This window comes from Nannospalax galili, unplaced genomic scaffold (assembly GCF_000622305.1).
Source record: "Nannospalax galili isolate Female #2095 unplaced genomic scaffold, S.galili_v1.0 scaffold734, whole genome shotgun sequence".
Taxonomy (NCBI): domain Eukaryota; kingdom Metazoa; phylum Chordata; class Mammalia; order Rodentia; family Spalacidae; genus Nannospalax; species Nannospalax galili.
Window position 1 is genome coordinate 150,681 of NW_008337073.1, and position 14,260 is coordinate 164,940.

The 14,260-nt window shown below is 37.4% G+C and overlaps 1 protein-coding gene across 13 annotated transcripts in view; it reads left to right on the plus strand.

Annotated features, from left to right (window-relative positions):
- LOC103733245 (ankyrin repeat and sterile alpha motif domain-containing protein 1B) overlaps positions 1-14,260 on the plus strand; it is a gene marked incomplete at its 5' end in the record, with an annotated part of 492,005 nt that overhangs the window by 144,496 nt on the left and 333,249 nt on the right. For all 13 annotated transcript variants that reach the window (XM_017797886.1, XM_029563077.1, XM_029563074.1 and 10 more), the window contains 1 exon segment: positions 6,390-6,488. In XM_017797886.1, coding sequence (XP_017653375.1) covers positions 6,390-6,488 — 99 coding nt within the window.

The following is a 14,260-nucleotide window of genomic DNA, read 5'->3' on the forward strand; positions in this document are numbered from 1 at the left end:
AAACAGTCATAACATTTATTTAAATCAATAATCCATATGATCTTACATTCTAGAAAGCTAAAAATACATAACTTTAGTTAAGCATATATAAGAAATTCTACTGCAGTAGACAGGCTATGTTTAAATGGGAGATTAAAGTTAAGAGGCTAAAAATGTGGGCTCCAGAAATTCCTTCTATTGTCATTTCATTAGTGTGAGATAGGGAATTAACATGAGAGAATGTGGGCCAGGGAGATGGCTCGGTGGGTAAAAGCACTTGCCACACAGGCCTGATGACCTGAATTTAACTTCCAAAATTGAAATTGGTCCTCTGACCATCACATGCACTCCATAGCACACATGAACTCACACATTCACACACATACACACATGCACAAGCACACACACACAAATAATGATAATAATAATTAATAAATAAAAATAAAATAAAATTGTTATATGACTATGGTAACTGTGCTTCTGTAAGATGAGTTAAATAAAGCTTTGTTCTAATACTGAACAGGAAAATTAGAAATCTGGAATTTACTATAATAGCTATTAACATAATCATGTCAAAAGATATGCATTGAGTTGACTTATAAATTTTTATCAAATTGACTGAAACCTTTAATGTAATAAACTAAAACATGGCATTTTTACTCTAAAAAAATTATGCAGTTTTATGCTACAAAGTCATTTATGCTGTGCAAATATTACATGAAAAATATGTGTTTTTCCATATACAAGTTTGTGAGAGCTTATCTATTGCATAAGTATCCTGCTTTAAATATTTAAGGCCACACAAATTATAGAGAAGAACCTAATTGGGATAATTATAGTGCAGAAGTAATTTTCCCCCAAGCAACAGTATCTTCTTTATGTTTTCAGTTTGGGACCGAATAAGAAAAAGAATAAATGACATTATTCAACTCAAGCCTATGTTAAGAAGAAATCAGCTCCCCGGGGTCTTTAAACATGTTTCTCTATCATTTCATATAATATAGAATGTTGAAGGAAAGGTTCCTAAGTAAGTGTGATATTGTATTAAAGTTATGGAACTGCAAGAACTTTTCAAGCTGTTTCTGAGAACCAGAGCCATGAGTACACTATTGTCGAGATCTGATTTCAATAAATAGCTGTTCTATTTCTAATGGCTCATTAAATAGAAAGCACTACTTTTCATTCTATTTGGTCATCTTAGTAATTTATCACAGCTTAAAACATCCCATATATAAGATATTCTCTCCCTGGTCAGAGAAACTTCCACATCAGCTATCTGTGCATAAAATTGGGTGATTTGTCTTCATTCCATGATTTAAGAAGGTAATAAAGATCTCTTGGTTCTGAAAGTTCTCATCAGTAAAAGAACAGCTGCTGTATAAACACTAACTCAGACCTTTGATCATTCTAGTAATTTGTTTAGTTAGTGACTAACAAAATAGCTTTACCTATGATTACTCTTCTCTACATACCTGTGCAGTATGCTTGGCAGGGTAATAAGAAAACAAAAACTTATTGATTATGCTTGTCATTTCATGGATTTCTAGTGCCATAATAAATAAATACTAGAGAAAGTATAACAAGACAATAATTTATTTGATAACTAAAAATTAGAAGAAAAATTGCTAAAGATACTAAATTTAATGTCTGTTAACTATGGCTCAAAAGGCACAGAATAATTACATCGTGAGACTGACTTGAGAATTTTTTTATTCCTTGCCCCATTTTTGCCCCATCTATATGATTTGACAAGGGTTTCAAATGTAGAGGAGCCAGAGCAATAGAATTTCTGCAGTGATGGATGTGCTGTAAATCTGTGCTGTCCAATATGGTAGCCACCAGCCCTATTTAGCCAAGTAGTATTTGAAATGGGTGTTAAAAGGATTGACTAGATTTGGCAACTGAGGGGTCCGTCTTAACTGAATGCTATTGTGGAAGGTAGATGAGGAAATGGGCATTGAGGTAGACAGCAGGTGCATGAGGGGAGGGGAGGAGATGGAGGGCACAGCAGGAAGCAGTTAAGCAGAAGACAGGATTGGAGCTCTGCTCCCCAAACCAGTAATCTGGCCTCAATGGAAAAACTGAATGGCAGAAAGCTAGACTTAATATTCAGCTTTTATTTGGGACAAAGAGGTAAATTAAGCTGAAATTCTTTGCCACTTAGTAAAAGCAAGTGATAAAATGAGAATTGGCCCCCACTCCTTAGGCAGAATGGGAATGTCTGTGGTATTGATTGTGTGACCATGACACAAATGCAAAATAAAATTCTAAGACTTAAAATATTTAATTTTTTTCTGAAAGCTGTAAGAATCCATAAAGCTATATTTTAGCATTTCCCTTAACAGTAAATTTTATAAACTCATAGTACCAAGGTTTATTTGTTTAAAAAGATAGAATTTTAAATTTTTATTTTAAAATATTTTATTACCATTCCTTTATTTAAGAAGTAACATGATTACAGTGAAAGACTTTGTCTAGGTTGGAGAAGTTGGAAAGGAAATGAATGGCAAACACATTGTAGGAACAGTGACAAATTTCACATTATTGTTGAAGCTTGGTAGTATAGCTTTGTCAGTAAACAACACTCAAAAGTTATAATGGACATAGATTTTTAAAAAAAGAAATAGAAATTGCTATAATAACAAAACTGGTATATTTCTCAAACTGAAAAGGTGTGTTCTTGAACTTCTCAGTAATCGTTCTTAAACTAACTTTAAGTTCTAAGACACCAAAATGTAATTTCAAAATACACAATCTATATTTATATATAATACTAATCAAAAGTCAAACATGGCTGAAATAATAACATTTTAACTGAATATATATTGACTAATCTGCTTCATTTTATGGGCAAGAACCAAGAAGCCTAAAAACATACGGCCTGGCAAAGCTTACCTGGCTATAATTCAAACCCAACTCCAAGCCACCTTATTTTATTTTATTTTATTTTTTTTTTGGATTTGGTTTTGGTTTTTTGAGACAGAATCCCTTTATAGCCCCAACTGGCCTGGAACTCACAATATAGACCAGGCTGACCTCGACTCATAGAGATCTGCCTCTGCCATCTGTGTACTGGAATTAAAGGCATATGCCATCACACCTGGCTTGTCACTTTACCTTTTAAACAAAAGACTAGCTGAAGACATCAGGTTATTTTGGGTCATCCTATAGATTATAGAAACAGAGAAAATAAAGCATTTATTTTTATTACTTTTTCATAGACACAAAATAATTATATATATTTATCACATACGGTGATGGCTCTATAAATGTATATATTATATTATTAACAAATAAGAGTAATAAGCAAAATGAAAAATTTCCAACAGTATGCCTCATTAGGGACAATGAATTGAATATGTATACTCCCCAGTAATATTTATATTTAATATTTATATTCCCCAGTACATAAGGCACATTCTCATAATTTATATTATGATTCCCCTACTTTCCCTCACTCTTTTCAAGTATTGGGTTATTATCCTGTGTGCTAGGAAATCTGACCAAATGGAAGAGGTTCTTATGCATTTAATAACTTCTTTAAAAATATCAAACTTCCCTCTATTTCTTCCAAAAGTCTCCTCCCTTGTTGAAAATAGAAAGGATAGTGTATGGATGATTCAGAGGAAGAGCAGTGGTCTTTAAGGACTTAATTATTGAAACCATCAGAGTATTCAAACCCCACTGTCAATTTTTGAGGATTACCTGTAGACAGTAGATCCTACACCCCATAAGAGCCCTATGATATGCTTTGTGTTTGTAGAGACCAGGCTCCATATTTTACATGAGTCGAAGGTGTGGGCTGGTAATTCAGTACATGGAAAACCTGAAAATGGTCTAGCACATAGATGGCTAGTGTTGCTGCTGCTGCCGCCGCCACTGTTGTTTTAGGGCCAGTGCTTTGGGAAATCCCCAAAGAGTAAAAGTCAGACGAGTTATCACACATCCCACTCATGTCTCCATAGTCCATTTCTGGAAGTAACAACACTTTCTCAAAATGAAGTCATTATATTCTTAGCCATGCTCTATTGTGTGCACTGAGTAATTTCTTGAGAGAATGCTTCCTGTGGTGTATTGCCAAAACTGGCTGTATTTGTTTTTCATTAGACTTTTCATTATCACACTGCTATATACCTGGATTGTTCTGCTTCCTCCAAGATGGCTGGGGTAGCTGAAGCATAGGCATGAAGCTGTGAGCAGGTGAAATGCTTTGTTCAGTGAATGCCCATCTTGAATACCAAACTATGTTACCATTCTAATGAATTTAATAACAGTCTATTAACCATTTATAACATGGCCTGATAGTAAACTGTTTACATCCACCTATTCTGTCAGAGAAAGGCCCTAATCTCACCTTGTACCACAATTAGGCTGCCCCTCCTCCTTCCTTATCTCAGGAAAGGCATCCAGATCCATCTCCCACCCTGTCCTAGAACCAGGAAAGGTATCCAGATCCATCTTCCCACTCTGTCCTGGAACCAGGAAAGGCATCCAGATCCATCTCCCACCCTGTCCTGGAACCAGGAAAGGCATCCAGATCCATCTTCTGCCCCATGCTGCACTCCTCGTTCTATAGTCTTCAAGTCAAACTTCTTGATAGCTTTCAAATCCACCTGCTTCTTTCTGCCTTTCATGACTATGACCTTAGTCTAAGCCCATATCATCTCTAGAACTACAGCACCTAATGGTCTACATGGCTCGAGGACTTCCCTTTCTAGTTCATTTTCTTTTGCTTTGAAGATCTGTTAGTACCCATTCTTCTCCATGAGCAAGTACCCAGTCGCTTCTGTTCGTAAGTGTTTTGTGCTACACATTAACAAGACGGAATTCAAGACAGAGTTTGATTTACCCCCAAAAAATAACAGTAGAAATCCTTGAACTTCCATAAGTTTCTCAATTTTTAAAATGCTTTATTTTCATTTTTAGTGAAATTTAATACTTGTATGTGGGACATAGTGTGATCATGTGATACATTTGCAACATATAATAAACAATCTGGGTAATTAGCATTTTATCTTTGTAAACATCATTTCTTAATGTTGGAAAGCTTTGAATTCTTCTAGTTATTTTGGGATATATATCAAATTGATATAGTTACTCTAGTATGCAATGAAGAATTAGAATGAATTTTATCCATCTGACTGTATTTCGGTTCCCATTCTCTGCCCTCTCTACTACCCTCCTCAGCTTCATGACTTCTTTTCTACTTTCTATCTTCTGCACATGAGTGAGAATGTGTAGTATTTATCTTTCTGTGATTGGCTTGTTCTATTTGGCATAACTAGACTCTTCAGTTTAAATAGAAACTCTATCTTATAAACTCTGAAAGACTTAAATTTAGGGACAAAATGAACAATCTATACTTTTCTGTTTCAAATATTAATCAGAGGCTTAAATACTCATTTGAGATCTGAGACTTTCCTTGGAAACAGTGTGGCTCAACTTTTTCATTATATAGGGAAGGAAACTGAGGCCTAGCCATAAAAGCCAAAATGCTCTTTCTAAATTTAAAAGCTTATCATGCAACTCTTTTTTTCTAAGCCTGCCCATGACTTTTCAGGGTGGTCAGAATGAAGTCTGAACCCTCAGTGTGATGTACAATGTCTGTTTAGTCCGGCCTGAGCTTATTTTTCCTTCCTTACCTTTTTGTTCTCTCTCCATATTGTTCCATAGCTCAGCGCTTCCCAGTATATTATGGGTTTTTTTTTTTCCTACAGGTTTTTTACAAATGATTCCTCCTTTGCCCTTTTTCTGTTGGGTCCTAATTGTATTTCAGATATCTAATTATACATCATCTTCTTCATAAACATATTCCGAATGCTCTCAGAAGACCCAAGGAGGTGTCATATTGACCCCATTTGCAGCTTTCTAATTGTAGAATAGAAGGCATCACAACAGTTGTTAGCAGGGACTTGCATCTTATTCATTGCTCCATCCTCACATCTCAAGACTCTGGCATTCAGTATTTTAAAGTGAATTATTTTTACTTTTAACCTGACATCTTCATGTCAATTTTCTATCAGCCCTCCCCACAAAAATCTATTTTGAGATTAGATTTTTAAAAAAATAAATGGATTCGTTCACATTAATCTATAAGTCACTGATAATCTTAAATGACAACTCTACCTAGAAGCACTTACATCTTTACAGGAACAGAATTCTAAGTCATAGGAATGCATCTCCAGTGCAGATAATCTAACCATAAATAGTAAGCTATGAGAGATGTTTGTGGGCGGAGGCAAGTTCCCACAGGTGTCCTGGTCTGTCCTCACACTCATAGTAAGATGACTATTTTTCTTTATAAAATTCAGAATACTTTTTGTTGTTTTACTCTGTGTAAAATAAATCCTTATCATTTCACACAACATAAATGCTAGATTTATCCTGTAACATGTCTGGTTTTGTTTCAGGGAAGCAATGTTATGGAAGATCAGGATCTGTTGGAAATTGGAATCCTTAATTCTGGACACAGACAGAGAATTCTACAGGCAATCCAGCTCCTTCCAAAGGTAAAAAATGCTTTATTGCACTTGCTTATGTATGATTCCCAGTGACTTCAAGTGAAAGCATACAGGAGATATTGACAAGGACAGTGTTTCTACGTAGTGCTGCAACCCATAAGAGCAGATCTTCGTAGGTCCTACTTCACATCCAGACACGAAAGACTACCATGAGCTTTACTTGGTTTCAGACTGACTTGCAAGGATGAAATATAGGAAACCCTGCTGGCTAGCAGAGCTGTTTCAGAATATCTCTTCTATGAGAATCCTCACTCAAGTACAGTGTCAGCTCGGGGAAAGAAGATTGTATTCTTCCAATCTACTTATTGAGTGAGTGCAATAATGTCCTTGTTCTGTGAATGGGAGAAAATCTTTGCTGGCTATACATATGACAGGATTAATATCTAGACTATACAAAGAACTAGAAAAATTAAATGCCCCCCAAACATAAACTACCCAGTCAATAAATAAATGTATTAATGAAATGGAAAGACAGTTCTCAAAAGATGAACTATAGATGGCAAATGAACATATATAAAAATGTTCAACATCCTTAGTTATTGGGGAAATGCATATTAAAACTACATTAAAATTCCATCTTATTCTATTCTGAATGGCTGTTAAGAAAACAAATTGTGGGCTGGAGAGATGGCTCAGAGGTTAAGAACACTGACTGTTCTTGCAGAAGACCTGGGTTCAAATCCCAGCACCCACATGGCAGCTAACAACTGTCCATAACTCTAGTTCCAGGGGATCCGACAGCCTCTTCTGTCTTCCGTGGACATTGCACGACACAGGTGCACTTACCTACATGCAGGCAATACATGCATACACATAAAACAAAAATCATAAATAAAATTTAAAAAAGAAAACAAATTGCAACAGATGTTAGAAAGGATGTGGGGAAGGGAAACATCTGTACATTGTTGGTAACAATGTAAAGTACCCTGCCCACTGGAAATAAGTATGAAGGTTCCTCAGAAAACTAAAATCAGAAAACTACCACATGGCCTAGCTGTACCACTTACAAGTACATCTATGAAGAATTCTTAAGTCAACACACAGAAACCCCTGCACACCCATGTTTCTTGCAGCACTATTCACAATAGTCAAGTTATGGAATCGCCTAGGTATCCATCAACAGATGAATGGATTTTTTTAATCTAGTATATGTACACCATGGAGTTTCATTCACCCATAAAAAGGGATGAAAATATGCCATTTGCTGGAAAATAGATACAAGTGGAGGTCATCATATTAAGCCAAATAAGGTGCAGAAAGAAAAACATTACATTCTTTCCCCCATTTGGGGGTCATAGAATTCTTCATAGATGCAAACATGAAACCTTTCATACATATACACACACAAAAAAACATGAAAGCAGAAGGAAAATTGGAGGGGTACTGAAAAGAGGAATGAATATGGTCAAATACATGATATACTTGAAGGAATTTGTCTATATAAAGCTTAACACATATGCAATGAATATACATCAATGAGAACACTGGGGGAGGGAATGCCTCATGTCCCATAAGACTTCAGGGAAGTCCAGGGTGTCCCACTGCCATCATATACTTACAGACATATCATAGCAATATCCCTTATAGCAACTCCAAGACTTACCTTCTGTCCCTACAAGGGACATGCCTAGTTACCAGAGTCATCACTCAGGGAAGTCCAGGGTGTCCCACTGCCATCATATACTTACAGACATATCATCCAGTCCAGATGTAATTTGTCAACCGGGTATCATTTTTACTATAAGCTTTGTGTTACCTGGCAAGAGAGTTGACCTTACTTTCAAGATATAGTTTTAAAGGAACCTAAAGGAAGAGGATGTAAGTACCAGCCTTTCAAAGTATGTAGGATTTTTAACTGGTAAGGAATGGGAAAGGCACTTCAGGAGGCCAGAAGGAACCAGGTAATTGCAGGTGTGATCCAGGCAATAAATTTCTGGAAGCACTTGGGAAATAATTAGTCATTTAAAATCCAATGGAATTGGCACAACAGTGTGAGTGTTCTTAATGCCACTGAACTGTACAGCTAAAATATTTAAGATGGTAAGTGTTATGTGCATTTTACCATAATTTCTAAAATCATCAAAACAGAAAAATAAGAAAATCCAATGTGCTTAGAACAATTGAGAAGTATATAACCTATAACCAAAGATAGAGCAGAAAAAGGAGGTTGGTTCAGTGTATATAGGACTAAGAAAGTTGTAGGCACTGAGGAATGGATATGACCAGGCTATTTATTCTGGTTAATATTGGAGGCAATTTACCAGAAGAAGTGAAGGAGGGAAAGTTGAAGTGGGATCATCAGGCTGGGAAAAGAATGAAAGGAGGGGCAAGATTGGAAAGGTAAACTATAATGGCGGTACCTACACATCCTGGTTTTGTTCTTTTATTTTTTCTTTTCCAAGGATGCTATAGTTTCTCATTCTCAGATGGAGAAAGATAAACATTAATCACAGTTTCTAAGGAAGTTATCTAATGAAATTTGCCTGCATACAGTGAACTGAATTTCTACTGATAAAAAAGTAGCACGTTAGCAAATTCAAGGAGAGTCAAGCACTCAAAGGAGCTTAATCATGTTATTGTCTACACTAAAAAGGAACGAATTGAAAGGCTCTTAGACTTCATTCTCAAAGAAATTCCTATGCGCTCATCGTTTACCACTCTACCTTTGCATCTTTACTTAAAATATTATTTCCTTGATAAGTTTCTTTCATGCTTTCATCAAGAACTTCTATAATACATATCTCCAGTACGTACCTGAGTACCTTGCCCATAAAAACAACTCCATAGATCAATGATGGCCCAATACACAGTTCTGCTATTATTTAAAGTTCAACTCAGACAGCATCATATCACTTCTTTTGTGAAACTTTGTCTAAAATGGAACTACTTCTCACCACCTTGCAGATTCGAAATCTAGTCCAAACCTACTACCTCTAGTAAGACTGCTGAAAATGATTCTGATCTGTCACCATGGTTAGGCTACCTGAACCATTTCTGGTTGATCTGCTCCACCCTGGGCTATTCACATACATCTGTTCCCCTTCCAGATTGCAGGTGAGAGAATACTGCTCTTGCAGAGGACACAGTTCAGTTCCCAATACCCACATCAGGTGGCTCACAACCACCTGTAACTCCAGCTCCAGAGGATCCTGTGGCCTCCACAGGCACCTGCATTCATGTACACACACACACACACACACACACACACACACACACACACACAGATAAATAAATAAATAATTAAATAATTAAAAAATGATACAAAAGTACTATAAACTTAAGTTGCTCTCAAGAAGCTGCTGCAGAAATATTTACCACATGCACAGTAATGAGAAGAGAATACGTACTAATGTCCAAACACACCCTCAGCAACACAACAGACTGTCACAATGCTCCAAATTGATGTTTTGCCTTCTTAGGTAATGAGCCCAGTCTTCGGATGGAATATCACTGAGGAAACATTCATCTGCATTTGCTCTGGCTTTCCATTGCCAGAAAATATGGACAAAGTATTTATTTTGTTTACTCAGTTTCAGTCTTCAGAATGTTTGTGTTCTCCATCTGTCATGATAAGCATTCCGTGATTACTACCTGAGATGTTTTAATTAACACATTGTGTTTTGGAATTACTGAGACTATTCCTAAACAGAGAAAAGATGGTTTGCTAAGGATAACTTTAATCTCTTTCTTGGTCCACTTCAAAGCATGCTTTATTTGTATTTGGTTGTTCTCAAGGTTTGGGGGGCGGGTATTTTGCCTGCAGTATGTCTATTTAATATTGAAATATATCAGTGTAAAGATCTACAAGTTCTCAAATACATTTGATGCATTCATGGCATAGAATACCCTAGTGCAGACCATCCACAGTCATCTTTAGGCTAACAACCACATTGATTTCACCTGTTCATCCATTACTTCCCCTCGGTCTTTTGCATCACCCAGCCTTCAGAGGTAAAGCCCACCAATTTTCACACAACATCTACATCCTCTGCCAGCCCCAACTCAGGCTTTATTCAGATGATAAAGTTTCCCTGGACTTCTGAAAATCAAACTTTATCCTTTATAAGGATATAAGGATCTTTAGCTTTATAAGAAAGGAACCATGCCAAAACTTCCATGAGAAAGTGGATTGTTTTGTACTCTTACAAACTAGACATGTTGCATTTTTTCTGTCCCTTACACAGAGGGATATTATCTGATCACTTATTTGCAACATATAATTTGCATTTTCTTCCAGGTAAGAGCTCCATGGGGCTAATCTCTGGATAATCCTCTATGTTTTTCTTTTGAAAATGCACAGTTGCTTTTGTTCTTTGATAATAGGGCACTGAAGTTCACATAGGCAAAGGATTTACATTTTTAAAGGTATAGAGAACTTTGTGTCAAGGCCGGTATTGTATCTCCCTTCTTGGTACCTCTCACATCTTCGATTAAAAATGTTTTCATCGATTGTTTCTATCATGTGCCATCTTTCCTCTGCTGATAGTGTTTGGAGTTGTTTAACACAAGTCTGCATATTCCGCTCTCCCTTCTTGTGCTTCCATTCATCCTGCAGTTTACTTGGTTCTGAGTCATTCCTCTGCTACCATTCTCTGCTAGAACAGTCTCCTAGTCCCTTTCCATCTTTAACTTAACTCCGACTCCAGCAGACTCTGATCCTGCTGACAACTTGTTAACATTGTGTTCTTTTGGCTTCAATACCGGGCTACTCTCTGCCTTTCTCTCTGAGGAATCTTGGAGTCCCTCAAAACTTAAAAGTATTTGATAGCTAATGAGTGCTGTCATCACAGGGCTCCTAACCATAGTGTTTCTGCTGGTCATTGTCTTTGCTGCTTGCAATGATGCTTCTATTTTATTGCACAAGGAAAGTCTAAATTTTATTGCCCTTTATATCTAAGTTCAGTTTAATCAGTATTTGTTGAAGCTATATATTTTCAATTATTTTTTACTGACTGGCACCAAATACCTCTGGCCGAATTAAATAACCACTTTTCCTATCCTCAGTTTAAGACTTATATTTTTTTTTAAAAAAAAAAAGGCAAAAAATATTCCCTTTTGCAAAAAGAAGCTTCTTTGATAAGTGGTTTATGGTACGCTTGTCTGTAAATATAAGGATCCATAGCATATAGTAAGAAATTTCATTTATCTAGAGATATAATAGATATAGGGTTTTCTCTAGGTTCTATGACCTCTCCAGCCATGTATATTTGGTCATATTTACAGTGCCACCCATGAGTTCACTGCCATTGAAAGGGCTCTAAGTCCAATTAGATAGCTGTTGATTACCCCCTATACAACAGTGCCACTACTGCACCAATAGAGGCAGTTTGCTGTGCCAACCATTGTGGTTATTAGGCTTTGGAGCTGGGTTGGAACATTGATTGACCCGTACTGACTCAATAAGACAAAAACCCAGCATAGAACTGGGGAAATGGGCAGCAGGCCCCAACCTTAGCCGAGGAGCTGTTGGTAATTGATAACTTCTAGGTGAGGGAGAGTTGATTTTTTTTTTTTGGTCTTTTTGAGACAGGGTCTCCCTGTAGCCCCAGCTGTCCTGGAACTCACTATGTAGACCAGGCTGGCCTTGAACTCACAGAGATCCGCCTGCCTCTGCCTCCCGAGTGCTGGGATTAAAGGCGTGCTCCCCCACACCCGGCCTGAGAGTTGATATTCTTTAAGGGAGTGACTATAGAGACACTAACTAGACCCCAGTGGATGAACTTGCATCGAGGGACATCTGGGTACAAACGCTTGACTGGATAGACCGTAACATATGACTGAATGAAATCCAGTTGGATGGCTATGGATGGCGTGGATAGAGGACAAGGTCTCGGAGTATAATTAAAATCTATTTTATGAAATGAACAAAAATTCGATAAAAAATACACATTAAAAAGACTCCATTTTTCAAGAGAAAAATAAGATTCTATATAGCTACACAGTAAATTACCATCAAGTTTTAATAGCATATAGCGACAGCAGCAGTTTCTGTTTATAAGGAATTCTGGTGCAGCATCCCTGAGTCTTCTGTCCCAGGGTCCCACCCAGAGCAGCAATCACCTCAAGACTCAGGAAGGATATACTTCCTAGCAGAGTTGTAGGTAGAATTCTGGTTTGGGGGCCAGGGCCGGGGGGCTTTTGGATCAGGCCTTTCTCAGTTCCTTATTACAGGTTCCTCTGTAGAGCATTTCACTTCAGCTAGCTTCAACAGTGTCAGAGGACAAGAGTGCCAGCAAGATGGAAGTCACAGTTGCTTCTAATGTGATCTTAAGAGTGGTTGAAGCCAGGTGTGGTGGCGCACACCTTTAATCCCAGCACTTGGGAGGTAGAGGTAGGAAGATCTCTGTGAGTTCAAGTCCAGCCTGGTCTATATAGCAAGTTTCCGGCCAGCTGGGACTAGAGGGGAAACCTTGTCTCAGAAAGACAAAAAAAAAAAAAAAAAAGAGTGGCATCCCATCCTTTTGCTACATTCTGTTGTTAAGTACAAACAATTCACCAAATCCAGGCACCCCACAAAAGGGGATGTTTACACAGGACATGACGACTCCAAGTGTGAGTATCATAGAAGTCTGCCTCCCAGATATACACTTTGCAATGATGCTCTTCATGACCCAGTTCCCCTGTCTATAGCTGGGGTTAAGACGGAAACACCCATAATCAACACAATAAAAGGCATCTTTTATTTGTTTGGACCATATTCATAGAACTGAGATACTCATGATTAGGTGAATAACACTCAAGAGATACATGGCTCAGATCTGTGTGGTTGGATATGACATATGGTATAATATACGGTATGACACCATAACTCAGAAATTCGAGACTGGAGATTCTCATATAAAGACTTTACAGTCTGAAGGTCACTGGTGTGACCTGATATCCCTTAATCACAACTTCTTGAAAACATGTTTTTTTTTCATTAGTTTCTTATAGCTGATAGAAACAGATTTCTGTCTCCACTGGGAAAGTGTATAGGTCAAATTCTATTAAGACTTAAGGATGTTAGAAAAGAAAACACATTTTTGAAAAACTAACAAAACTAGAAAGTTAAAAGGGGTCTTTTTAGGCCTGATCAGAGCACATAAACTTAAATGAGAACTGACGAAACTCCCCACCCATGAGCAGCAACAAAGATATACTAGGAGGACTTTAAGTCTGATACCTTTAAGGACAAGACAACATGGAAAAATGGAGACTGCGGCATGAACACAGAGCAAAGTAGCTGAGGGGCACACTGGTCACAGTGGTCAGCTGGTTAGAGCTAGCCTGCATCATAAGAGAAGAGATGGAAGACTTCCTAGGATGAGATCGCCAATCATTTCAGAATTTGAAGGGAGTGTTATAGATGTGACATTATCTCAATTTAGCTTCCTGTCCAAGACTCTGCTCTTTAAGGCTCTAGTTCTTTCAAGGACTTTCAAATTCAAATGTTTCTCACTCTAATCTTGATGGTTACTGCAGACAAGTATAAGCTTCAGGGGGAAAGTGTTCAACAGTGCAATTCCTTTAAAAGTCTGGAAAGGAAGTCTTATTTCCTTGTCACTTAGAAAAATGGCAGAAACTTGTTCTATTTTTTCTGCTATTTTCAGAAGGGCACTGACAAAAGACTGATGTTAGCACAGAAACTTTTCTGGTACCTTTTGATAGGGTAACTTTTCACTCCAGCATCCCATCTCTCACTGGCTATCTGCTCACATTCATTTTACTTCTATTTATTCTCTTCTCTCTCTCTCTCTCTCTCTCTCTCTCTCTCTCTCTCT